The 13,605-nt window shown below is 26.4% G+C and overlaps 4 protein-coding genes across 4 annotated transcripts; all 4 read left to right on the top strand.

The window, feature by feature from the left end:
* Positions 1-137: 137 nt before the first annotated feature.
* DICPUDRAFT_155142 (uncharacterized protein) lies at positions 138-2,054 on the top strand (the record flags this gene model as incomplete). Its single annotated transcript, XM_003290567.1, has 1 exon — positions 138-2,054. One exon carries the CDS (start codon positions 138-140, stop codon positions 2,052-2,054), a length of 1,917 nt encoding a protein of 638 aa, XP_003290615.1.
* Positions 2,055-2,505: 451 nt separating this feature from the next.
* DICPUDRAFT_37644 (uncharacterized protein) lies at positions 2,506-3,537 on the top strand (the record flags this gene model as incomplete). Its single annotated transcript, XM_003290566.1, has 2 exons — positions 2,506-2,750; positions 2,811-3,537. Coding segments are annotated over 2 exons (972 nt in total), but the record flags the coding sequence as incomplete, so codon positions are not given.
* Positions 3,538-4,039: 502 nt separating this feature from the next.
* On the top strand, positions 4,040-6,526 carry DICPUDRAFT_89023 (uncharacterized protein; the record flags this gene model as incomplete). The annotated part of the gene is made up of 6 exons (XM_003290565.1): positions 4,040-4,210; positions 4,348-5,096; positions 5,171-5,617; positions 5,689-6,130; positions 6,232-6,233; positions 6,301-6,526. 6 exons carry the CDS (start codon positions 4,040-4,042, stop codon positions 6,524-6,526), a joined length of 2,037 nt encoding a protein of 678 aa, XP_003290613.1.
* Positions 6,527-10,445: 3,919 nt separating this feature from the next.
* On the top strand, positions 10,446-12,090 carry DICPUDRAFT_155139 (uncharacterized protein; the record flags this gene model as incomplete). The annotated part of the gene is made up of 4 exons (XM_003290564.1): positions 10,446-10,892; positions 10,969-11,096; positions 11,164-11,499; positions 11,574-12,090. 4 exons carry the CDS (start codon positions 10,446-10,448, stop codon positions 12,088-12,090), a joined length of 1,428 nt encoding a protein of 475 aa, XP_003290612.1.
* Between the last annotated feature and the right edge of the window lie 1,515 nt (positions 12,091-13,605).

The following is a 13,605-nucleotide window of genomic DNA, read 5'->3' as shown; positions in this document are numbered from 1 at the left end:
ACAATAATAATAACAATAATAATAATAACAATGCAAATGAAGTAACAACAAACACTTTTAATATTCAAACTGAAGGCAATCAAGTTGAAGTTTTAATCGATGGTTTACAAACATTTAGAAGGTATTTTGAAATTATGATGAATGCAGAACATAGTATCAGTATTTTAGCTTGGGAATTAACCTTTTCATTTGGTTTAGTTTTAACCAAAAATGTCGAATCTCAACTTCCTCTTCACGTTGACCCAATGTCGAAATGGATTACTTTAGAAGATGTTTTAATTTCAAAAGCATTGGATGGCGTAGATGTTAGAATTATAGTTTGGAGACACGAATTACTATCGCATTTGACTAGATTCCTTTATCTTGGTGAAGTTACGATCGAAAGAGAAGTATCAAAATTAGAAAAAAGATGTAATCGTTTAGGTGTAACTTGTAATGTATTTCATACCCATAATATGCCTGGTTTAGATTCAGAATTTGCAAATATCGATAATCCTAGTTTGCACTATAACGCAAAAAATCAACATCATAAACATAAAAATAATAATCACCATCATAAACAAGGAAATCAAAATAATAATAACAATAGTAATAACAATAAAAATAATAGTAAAGAAAAACAACATACACCAAGTATTACAGTTGTAATTGTCGGTAATCCTCAAGGTATTTTATCATCTCATCATGAAAAACTTTTATTGGTCGATCCTGAATGTCCTGATCATTGCGTTGCTTTTACAGGTGGTTTTGATATAGCCAGAGGAAGATATGACCAACCATTACATCAAATACCCAAACCATATATACCACACATTAACAAACCCACATCACCACCGTCACCACCAGCAAATAGTAATTATCATAAACTAGTGCAAATCAATGCAAATAAACAACAACCACAACAACAACAGCCACAACAACACCAACAGCAAAATGAACAAAATGAACAAGAATTGGAACCAAATAAACAACCAATAAGATATACAGGTAGAAACGTTCAACCAATTTTAAGACAAATTAGATTTCTATGGCACGATATTCAAATTCTATTAAGAGGACCAAGCACCCAACATTTAAGACTACACTTTTTCCAAAGATGGATCCATGCTTTTTCTCAAAATGTTTCGATTACAAGAACAGCCTCATTAGAGGTTTTCCCAAGCTCAATAACCTGCACCAAAAAACATAAACCTGCAAACTCTGTTAAAGTAGCCCATAATGACCCAGCCAAAGTATACACTCAGTGCTCTGTAAGATTATTTAGAACATGGAAAGGTGTTTTAGATAACAATATGATGTTTGACGAATATGGTAAAATGATATTAAATGCAAAAGAGTTTCTTTATATCGAACACCAGTACCCATTCCAAAATTTTACACTCACCTATTATATGTGCGAAGCATTAAAAGCAAATCCAAATCTCCATCTTTTAATTGTAACTCCAGTCAAAACCGATTTACCAAGTGGCTTAGTAGGAGAACTTTTCGATTGGTCTCAAGATCATATTATCAAACATCTTCATTTAATTCACAGTATTGCACCCGATAGAGTTGGTATTTATGGTTTGGTCCGTCAAGATGAAGAAACCAATCGTTTGAAACCCATATATATCCATTCAAAACTTTTCATCGTTGACGATTTAATATTTAACGTTGGAAGTACCAATATGGATAATATGAGTTTTTTCCATTCAAGCGAATTATGTGCATCAATCATCGAACCAAGATTAGCAAAAGAGACCCGTATCAAATTAGCAAAAGAACATTTAGGTAATCATTATAGACCCAGTATGGACAATAATTTTATAGATATGTTTAATATGTTTAGAAAAGTTTCAGAAGAAAATTATGAACGTCTTCGTTATAAACGTTTATTAATAGGTAGACCCATCTCTTTGACACCAGTCGACAAATACGAATTTATTTTAAAGAAAATTTACTATCCAAACAAATTTACAAAACTATTATTCAAAATGGGTTTAGATACCGAAGAATGGTTGAATAAAATGTTTAACCCAAGTTCTTGGATGAACTTATTTAAACCAAAATTATAAATAAAAATAAAAAAGTATAATAATAATAAAAATAAAAAAATAAAATAAGAATAAAAATAAAAAAAATTTACTCAATATTATTTCTTTTTAAAAGTGTAAGAAAATTCTTGGGTATTTTTAGAAAAAAAATAGAATATAGATAATAGATAAAAATTATACATAAATCTATAGTTAATTATTTACAATTTATTTATATGTTTTTTTATATTTTTTTTTTTTTTTTTTTTTTTTCATAAACCCCTTTTTAAATTTTTTTTTATATATTTGTTTTTATTTTTTAATTAAATAATTTATTGTTATAAAAAGAAAAATATAATGGAAGAACTTAATTTTCAGAATAAAAAAAATCTATTGATTTATTGTTTTTCAGGTCAATCAGTGGTAAGTGGAAATTATTATTTTGTTTCGAATTTAATTTATTAATTATGTCTATTAATTATAGGGTTGGAATAAAAAATCATTATTATTATATTTAAATGATTCAAATTTTAAATCTAAAATTGACTATTATGATGAAAAATTGAAATCTGTATTTGGTTTTTCAATGATAAAAAAATGTCTTGAAGAAGAGGATGATATTGCCTTAAGAAGAAACCAACATTTTACACATGGTATGCTTTTTATATATCAAGTATCGTTATATTTTTATTTTATTGAAAAAACCAAAAGAGTACCTGATATAATATTTGGTGTTAGGTAAGATACTATATATATAAATGAAAAAAAAAACAATAATACTAAATATATTTATTCTAGCTGTGGTGAAATGGCAGCTGCATTTTGTTCAGAACTTATAAGTTTTGAAACTGCATGTTATATTTTGTATAATAGGTCGTGTTTATTATCAAAAACAATTTCTTTCAATGGTGCATCAATTGCAACAAGATTGAATGAAAAACAATTTTTAGAAGAATATTTGCCTCAGTTCCCAGATTTACAAATCATTGCATATATTAGTGGTAGATCAAGTATAATCGGTGGAAAAAATAGTGAAATTCTAAAGTTTAAAAAACAATTAGAGGATAAAAACATTCAGTGTATGATAGTTAATGAAGGTGCGTGTTTTCACACAAAGCATATTTCAATGATAAAGGATGATATATTACAATTAGAATTTGAACATAAAAAACCAATAACCAAAGTAATGTCCAATGTAAATCTCAAATTTTTCAATGATACAGATAACAAATATGATAAATATCATCTCTATGAAAATTTAACAAATCCATGTAGACTTCTACAGACCTATCAAGAAATTTTCAAATATGCTGAAGATAACAACTACACCAATGTTATAATAAATGAACTATCACCAAAAAGTTTTGTATCTGGTACTTTTATTAAAGAAGATATTGTTCCAACCACATCCTTTAAATATTTATCAAATGCATCAATTCATGTAATTCCCACCAATAATATTACCGATATGGAAACTATTCACAACAATATAAATAATTTAATTTATTTATCTGATAATTTATAATAAAAATAATATTTCACCCGAAGCAACCACTTTTTTTTTTTTTTTTTAAATTTTATTAATTAATAAATAAAGAAAATTTCTTTATTTTTTATTAAATGGTGAAGAAATCAAAAAAATGGATCATTGTCTTTATTTTATTTTTTAAATTGTTTATATGTAAAAAATTAAAAAAAAAAAGGGTGTCAAAATATTTTAAAAAATAAAATTTTTAAAAAATAAAATTTTTTTTTTTTTTAATTTTTCTTTTTATTTATTAATTTTTTTTTTTTATTTTTTTTTATTTTTTATTCAATAGGTACTGTCGTTTGATTCTCCCCAAAAAAAAAACCTATCCATTAAATCATTTTATTTATTTATTTAATTACTATCCAATATAAATAATTAAACAAAAAAGAAAAAAAAAAAAAAAAAAAAAAAAATAGCACTGGTATAATTTATTATACCACAATTAATAATAACCAAATAATTATTATAACCTATATTAACTAATATTTATATAAATATGATAACCATTTTTATATTTATCCTAATTGCTGTAGGTTTATTAACAACCAAAATATTACATCGATATATATCACATAAAAAAATACCTTGGTATGTTTATACAGCAGTATGGATAGGATGGTTTATGTGTTTTGGTATTGTTATTTTAGTGCCAATAGACATTTTAATTGTAGGTAAAAACAAAATAATAATTAAATAACATAACCATAATAACCTTATAATATAATAAAATAAAACAATAATAATATAATATAATACTAACTTAACAATATTAATATTTTAAATTTAAAATATTAATAATTTTAGACAAGTTATAGAGCTTGTTTGGGTAATGATAGCAGTGATATTAGTAGTACTAGCAATAGTTTTAATCAATTATCAAATGAAATTCAAAATACATGTAGCGAACCATACTCATATATTAGTCCAAATGCTTTGAAGATTATTTATCAGACATTTTATTTTGGTACATTATTGTTAACATGGTTAGTTTATCCACTATTAGGTTCATTTGTATTGGCAGGTGATTTCACTTTTTATGGAAAGGTATCAAGATCACTCAGAGAAAATGCATATTTATATTTAGCTTTTGCAGTTATTGGTTTAATATTAATGATATTCTTATTAATTGTTAAAAGATTGGATTGGGCGGCATTGGTTGGTTTTGCAATGGCCGCAGCAAATACATGGGGTCTCTGTTTGGTTATCGTTTTAATGGGTTATGGTTTGGTAGAAACTCCAAGAAATATCTGGCTTAAAACTAAACGTACTATAGTCTTGAAGCATTTACAATATAAAGCTGTAGATCTTTTAAACTCTAGAAAGAAAGCAAACGATGAATTAATTTCAACTTTAAAGATCATCAAAAAGATAGAAGAAAAAACTCAAAGATTTGACCCATATGAAAAGTATATTAAAATTATTATCGAGCAATGCCCACCCGAGTACTCTGTAATTCAACAAGGTGAAGGTACTGGCGAAGTAACTCATTCAAGTTTAGTTTCTTTAAATTCAAGATTAAAAAATGCAATCCAAAATAGTCAAAGATCAGAATTGTAATGTATTTTTTATTATAAACATACCAAAAAAAAAAACAATTAATATTAATTTATTTATTTTTTAATAATAGTTTATATGACCAATGTTTGGCAGAAACTTTCGAATTGCAAGATATTATGAGCAGTGAATTAAATTTAGATAAAATAGTTCATTGGAGCTTTAAAGAGCCAAGAACAGGTAGATTCGCACAACAATTAGATTCATTCGAATGGATTTGGTATAACTATTTAGAGATTTGGGTATTTAGAGTTTCAGCTATCATTTTCGCACTCTTATCAGTCTTGGTCGTTTACCAAGAATTTGCACTTGCAGTTTCTACTACCGATATTTCTGTTCTCTCAAATATTACCAAACATGCAAACATATCAAACTTTTTGATTCAATTCATTGTATTTTTCCCATTAGGCTATGAAGCACTTACAACCTATAGTACATTATTTAAAATTAAAATTTTCAACTATTATCGTTTAATCCCACACCAACACTCTGACTCGAATAGTATAATTTTTAGTGCTGCGTAAGTTTTTGTGTATCATAATAACAATTATTATTATAATTAAATATTAATTCTTTATTTTATCTATATAGTTATTTATGTAGATTAGCTGCACCATTATGTTATAATTTTATTCAATTTATTCATCTCAGTAATGACACTTCCTTTGCAAGGGTTATGGGTACTACAAATTTTGCACCATTTTTAGGAAACTATTTCTACATTTATTTCCCAGTTTTAATTGTTATTGTTTGTTCATGTACTTTATTTAACTTGTACTCTAGAATTATGAATTGTCTCAAAATTAATAGATTTAGATTTGATGAAGAGTTCTCACATGACCAAATAGATGAAGGTAAATTCCTTGTTGATATGGAAAGAAGAAAATGGACCGATAATAATATTAAACCACTTAGTTCAATCTCTGCAACACCATCGTCACTTAATCCAACAAGCAATACACCAAAACAAATATTCAAATCTGGCTCTGCTTCAGTTTCTAAAAACTCACCACCATTATCATCTTCGCCCTCAGTTAACTTTAATAATAATAACTCCGGTTTTAATAGTCCAAATGTTAATACTGGTAGAAATAATAATAATGGTAATAATAACAATAATAGTAATAACAACAGTAGTAACTCTAAATCATTCCTTGCATCATTCTGGAAGAAAAACCCCTCCCCATCAAATAATATATATAGCAAACTTGATGAAATGGATAATGCCTTCGATATTGACGATGATATCGAATCTTCATTACCAAATACCTATAATGCCCATTTATCAACCTCATTAAACTCCTCAAGTGGAGGAAGTCCTTCAAATGGTGCTAGTAGACTTTCTTCTTCAGTATCCGGATTCCCCTCAATTTTTGGAAACAAAAATAATTCAAGTAATAACAAATATCAACCACTTTCAAAAAAATAAAATACAGAAAAACTATAAAATAATATAAATAAACAACAAATAAAGGAATTATCTTTAATTTTTTTTTTTTTTTACAATTTAAATTTTATTAATTACACTTGTATAAATTTCAATAAACCAATATAGCTATTAATTTATTGAAAAAACATTTTTTAAAGTTTTCTTTGGTTTTATATTTCTTAAAAATGATGAGATATCGACATGGCCAGCAGATAAAGCGGTATCATAAGGAGTATCACCTGATATATTTTTAATTGTTGGATTGGCCCCATGTTGAATTAAATATTTTGTACTTTTGATGTGACCAGAGGAAGCAGACATATGAAGCGGTGTCCATTGTTTTGCATTTTTGGTATCAACTGGAACACTTCCTGATGCCAAAATATAACTAATCGATTGAATGTCTCCAGAGAGTGATGCACCGTGAAGTGGAGTATCCCCATTTCTATCACAAACTGAACAATTTGCACCTCTTGCTACTAAAACCTCTACTACACGAGAATTACCCATTAACGATGCTACATGGAGTGGTGTTACAAGATCTTTATTGGTTCTATTAACATCTGCGCCCATAGTAATCATCATATCTACCAAGTCTGCATTCTCTGTATAACAAGCTGCATGTAATGGGGTGTTACCATAACATTCGGACTGATTGATATCGGCACCAACACCCAATAATGCTAAAACACAATCTGAATATCCTGCCATTGCCGCTGCATGCAAAGCATGTTCATTGTAATTATTGGGTCTTAACATTGGAGATACCATGGGTGATTCACCAACATTACCGGAAAATGAACCATGATGATAATGATTATGCTGACCTGAGATATTTAATGATAATGATGAGTTACTTGGGGATGATGATAATATTGGTGAACCAATTGCCAATGATGCTAATGATGGTGATGCTGATAATGATGATGTTTTTGATGGTGCTTGTTGCTGTGTTGATTGTTCATTTTTAAGGAATGATGATGATTTCGATGATTGATCATTTGATTTCGAATTATTACCTTGGAAAACACCCCATCTAATAAGAGTTAATGAGATTTCAGTAAAACCTCTTCTAAGAGCGGCCATTAATGGGATATCACCTTGACTATCAGGAATATGAGGGATAGCGCCTTTTTCTAAAAACATCATTGCCAATTCGATTAAACCATTAGAACAAGCATAGTGTAATGGGGTTTCACCATATTTATTTACAGAATTTAAATTGATACCCTTGGTCGATGCTAAAATATGGGCAGTTTCACTACTATTTTTACGTACTGATATATGAAGTGGTGATTCTCCTTCGTAGTTTTCACCATTTATACGAGCCCCCATACTGATTAGTATTTCTAAAACTTTAGGATGATCCTGATACACACATTTATGAAAAGCAGTTTCACCCCATTTATCTTTTGCTTCCAAATTACTTCCACGGCCAATTAGTGTTTGAACAATATCAGATAAACCATAATATGCTGCAACATGGAGGGGTGTTTCATCCATATTATTTGGTATATTTGGATCAGCACCTTTTTCTAATAAAAAGGTAATGCATTGTAAACTTGCCTCTTTATTATCAGAATCGGATGCGCCCATAATTGCTTTTAATAATGGAGTGCTTCCATCTCTACTCTTTGAATTTACTTCAGCGCCACCATTTGAAATTGCCAATGCTTCTAAACAAGCTGTGTAACCATGGAAAGCAGCCACGTGAAGAGCAGTCATACCTTGATCATTTTTGATTCTTGGATCAGCTCCATTATTTAATAAAAACTTTACACACTCGACTGAACCGATTGAAGTGGCATAGTGCAATGGTGTTCCATAATAAGATCTAGCATTGACATTTGAATTGTTTGCAATTAATAACTCAATAATTTGAACGTCACCTGAATATGCACCTTCATGTAATGGAGTGATACCATACTCTTTTTTAAATCTGATATTGTTATTATTGTTGCTGTTATTTATATAATTTGTATTACCACCATCACTACTGCTACTGCCTCCATTACTATTTATTACATTATTATTTACCAACACTCCAACACTTTTGCTATTATTTCCAAATGTATTTAAATACTGGTTTAAAATTAAACTGTGGTTACTATAATCTACCAAACATATGTTTACGTTTGCCCCATGTGAAATTAATCTTCTTAAAGCCTCATACTTTGCATTATAGGCCGCGAAATGTAATGGTGTTTTTCCTGAATTATCTTGAACATTAACATTCATATGATGCTCTTCAATTAATAATGTTATTGTATCGACACTATTTGTTACGGCACACAAGTGAAGTGGTGTTACACCATTATGATCTTTAATTAAATTATAATTACTAAAGTAAAAAAAAATAGAAAAAATAATTAATAAATTAAATTTTTAAAAAAAATTAAAAAAAAACTTACATATTTGGCTCCAAATGTGGATTATTTCTTTTAAATGTTGATAATATTTCCTCAGCTAATGAAGGATCATCTAGGGTACTTGTGTTTGGATGATTGTTATTTGATAAATTTTCGCCATCACCTTTAATTAACAAGGCTTCTGAGATTTCATTTGCAATTGAAAAATGGAACGAATTTAATGCTAATTGGTGTGCTGTTAACCCATCCTTGGTTTTTGGTGACAACTTTGCTCTTTTTTCTATTAGCATCGTAACAAAATCCGAATGACCTCTCCATGATGCGACGTGTAACGGTGTCCAATTTTCGTTAGTTAAACTATTTATATTTGCGCCATTTTGTACCAATATCAATGCACATTCTATTCTATCAAATAATGCTGCGTCTATAAAAATAAAATTAAAATTATTAATAAATTTATAAGGTAGCTATAATTTTTTGTTTTAACTAATGCCTACAATGTAATGGTGTCCAATCATCTTTATCTTTTAAATTTAAATCACTTAAGTTTATTGATGATAAGATTATATCTAGTGAACCATAAGAGTCATATTCTATACAATAATGAATTGGAGTTCTACCATCTGCATCTCTAAAATCTAATTTGGTTAAATTTTTATTTAATCTACAAAATTCGACAATTAATTCTTTATCATCAACTCTAATTGCTTCTAAAAGTGTGCTAAAATTATTAATTTTATTTAATGATTCGTCATTTTCGCCATTATAGTTATTATTGTTATTGGTACCATTATTATTTACAACTATTGGCACCGATGATGATGAGTGTGCTATTGATGGTACAACTCTAGAACTATTCCGATTGTTTTGTATATTTAATGATAGAGCCGCAGCAGATGGTGGTGATCCTACCAATACCATGTTTGATGATGGTGGTGATGATGCACCATTAAACATTAAATTTGAATGTGTTGATGATGGTGAACCTGTATACTCTGAACAACTTCCACTGCTGCTACTTCCAACACTACTCGCTGAAAATACTCCTCCTATTTGGTGGTTTTGATATGAAGTACCATGACTACCACTATTATTACTACTATTATTATGATGATGATTACTCATCATAACAAATTATTTATTTTTAAAAAATAAAAATAAAAAAAAATAAAAAAATTATGTATATATATTACAAAAAGAAAATAATGTTACAAAAAAAGCAATAGAAAAATAAAAAATTTAAAAAATAAAAAAAATTATAAAAAAAATTTTATTTTAAAAAATTTTTTAAATATCCAAACACACCTTATTAAGAAAATATCTCTATGTTTTTATAATTATTTCTTTGATTTAAATACCACTTTATTTATTTTATTTCTTTTAACTATAAAAAAAACTCCCAACGCTCTTTATTTTAATTTTTTTTTTTTTTTTTTTTTTTTTAATTAAATTTTTTTTTTTTTTTTTTTTTTCGAAATCGTTTTTTTAAATTTAATTTTTATAAAAAGTAAACTTTTTTTTTATTTAACACACTTTAAATTTAATATAAAATGGAAGATTGGAGTAAATGGCCATCAACACAGCCATTATCATCACCACTATCATTTGAATTTAAAAAAGCCTCGAATATTAATAACAATTATATTCAATCAGATTCTGAAGATTATAGCACATCAGAGTCCGAATCAATTTCATCAACCTCAACAGTCAAATACCATTGTTTATTATGCAACCATTTCGAATATGAATCCAGAACTATCCTCGAACATTTATTTAACTCTCACCAATTTGTTATTGCTGATGTAAACCAAATAGCAAATCTATCAAGTTATTTAGAACAATGGAAAAAGAAAATGGTAGGTAAACCATTAACTGAATTTACAACTGTAATACAAACCCAAACATCAAAAACCGAACCAGTTACAAACTATTTCCTTCTTTCTGATATATTGCCTGAAGATCAAGATTTAAGAAGAAAACTTCAAACTGAACGTATTGTAAAGTATTATATTTTTAATTTACACGTTGTTTTTTAATAAAAAACCTAGTTTACTAACCCTGTTTTCATATTAGAACTATGTTTTACAAGAACAACATTCAGAAAGAACCAACCCAAATTTTATATGTGTATGTCCAATGTGCCCAATAGTTTTCAAAGGTGAAAGATCAAATGTTACAACACACCTTTATGAACAACACAAGTATGATTATCTACCCCACAAACAATAAATAATAATTTTTTAAAAGCATATTAATATTTTATTTTAGTTTTAATATAGGTTTATCAGATAATTTAATTAACCTTAAAGAATTTATGGAAATTTTAAAATCCAAATTTGATTTAATGCAATGTCTCTATTGTGATAAAATATTCAAATCTACAGCTGTTCTTAAACTTCATATGAAAAAAAAGAAACATACAAGATTAAACCCAACCAATACAACATATGATAGATTTTATTTATTAAATTATTTAGAACCAGGTAAAAATTGGGAAGATTTAAAAAAATCAACAGATAATGATGACGATGATAATAACCAAATTTCAAACAATTTAGACCTATTAAAACAAGCCCAAAAAGAAAATAGTGGTAATCATCAAGTGTATGTAATTTAATATTTTTTTTTTTTATAATTGGTTCATTAAAAGAACTAACCATTATTTTGTTTTATTATAGCACACATTGGGATGATTGGACTGAAGATTCAGATTTAGAACCAGAAGAATGTGCAGTTTGTTTATTCTGTGAAAATCAATTTGACAACTCTGATTTAACATTCGAACACATGGAAAATAAACATAATTTTAATTTTGAAAAGCTCAGAAAATCATGGAATTTAGACTACTACGAATCAATGAAACTATTAAACTTTATTAGAAGACAAACCCATCAATTAGTATGTTGTCATTGTGGTGAAACTCATCAAGATAAACCATCATTATATAGTCACTTTGAAACCAATAAAGATCATTGCAGTGTTGTAAAAGAAAACCCAGTTTGGAGAGATGCCCAATACCTTTTCCCAACATATGAAAACGATAGTATTTTAAGAAATTTCGAAGGTTTTGATGAAGACGAAAATCAAGATTACTTACAAGCAGAACAAGAGTACCAATCACATTTATTTGATGAAATGATTCAAAATAGAGATGATATTTTAAAGAAAATGCAAGAATCAAATATAAACTTTTAAATAAAATATAAATTTCTAACTATTTATTAATTGTAAAAAAAAAAAAAAATTTATTTTAGTTTATAAAAAAAAAATCTGTTTTTTTTTTTTTTTTTTACATTTCTCTTTCAAAAATACAAAATTAAAGTAATCGTAATTAATTGATAATTTTTTTTTTTTTTTTTTTTTTTTTTTTAACTTATCGATTTGTTTCTTTCATGGTTTAAAAATTTTATACAGAAAAAATTTTTAAAAAATATTCCAAAAAAAAAATCTTTAGATTTTTCTATATTTTGATAATTAGATTCATATTAAATACAAAAATATAAAATAAAATAAATAAAAAAATTAATTATCAACTATCCCATATTTTAAAAAAAAAAAATTAAAAAAAAAAACCGTAAAATCTGGTTTTTTCGGGCCCCCCAAATGATTTATAAATTTTCAATAAAAACTACCCCTGATATCATATTACGTACGTAAATTTCTGCATTGTACAAAAATAATTTTGGACTGAAAAAAATTAATTTTTTTTCAAAATAACACTTGGTAAAAAAAAATGAGTTTTTTTGAATTTTAAAATGATTGGTTGGAAAAAAAAAAAAAAAAAAAAAATTTTTAACGTCTCACATAGATTTCTCCATATATTTATTTAATTAACTCGATCCATAATATAATCAAATATCAATTAAAAAAAAAAATTATTAAAAAAAATAAATATTTTTTTTTTTTTTTCAAAATTGAAACCGGTTTGTCATTTTGGAAAAAAAAATGTGTGTATGAATCTTTTGTATTTTGAAAAGTCAAATATAGTGGGTAATATCTATAGGCCAAACCAAAAAATATAAAAGCAATACTTTTTTTTGAAGAGAAGATTTTTTCTTTACATCGACTTTATTTTATTTTATTTTTTTTTTTTTATAAAAAAATTTATTTATATTTTTTGTTGTAAAAAATTTTTTTTTTTTTTTTTTTTTTTTTTATATTTCTTCTATTTTTAATTGAAATACACTTTAGCCAAATAATATTATATTTTTTAATTTTATTTATTCATTTATAATTCATATAGTTTTTTTCATTTGTACTATAGCAATAATTATAACAAGTAATATTTCATAAAATATAATAGTTTTTTTTTAAAATAAAATTAAAAAAAACTAAATTCATATAAAGTCAACGTATTAAATTCAAACAAAAAACACATGTGCAAGACAAACACAGAAAATTTTAAAAAAAAAATTTAAAAAAAAAAAAAGTAAATATAAAATTATTTGTGTATATGATACAAGTTTTATTTTACCTCTTTTTATTTTTCTAATATTTAAAAAAACCCACTTTGCTATTTGTTATTAATTTTTGCGATGTTTTTACACCACGGCAAAACCAACTCTATTTCATTTAAAATTGGAATATATCACGTAAAAATTTACTATTGTTGTGGTGTTATGTGTTTAATGGTGCCGTATTGTCACTTTTCTTTTTTTTTTTTTTTTTTTAATTTTATTTTATTTTTCATTTTTTTTGCCCATCACGCAA

Source organism: Dictyostelium purpureum, assembly GCF_000190715.1.
Source record: "Dictyostelium purpureum unplaced genomic scaffold DICPUscaffold_231, whole genome shotgun sequence".
In the NCBI taxonomy this organism is placed as follows: domain Eukaryota; phylum Evosea; class Eumycetozoa; order Dictyosteliales; family Dictyosteliaceae; genus Dictyostelium; species Dictyostelium purpureum.
Note: the sequence above shows the minus strand (reverse complement) of the source record. Positions and strands in the feature narration are given on the sequence as shown.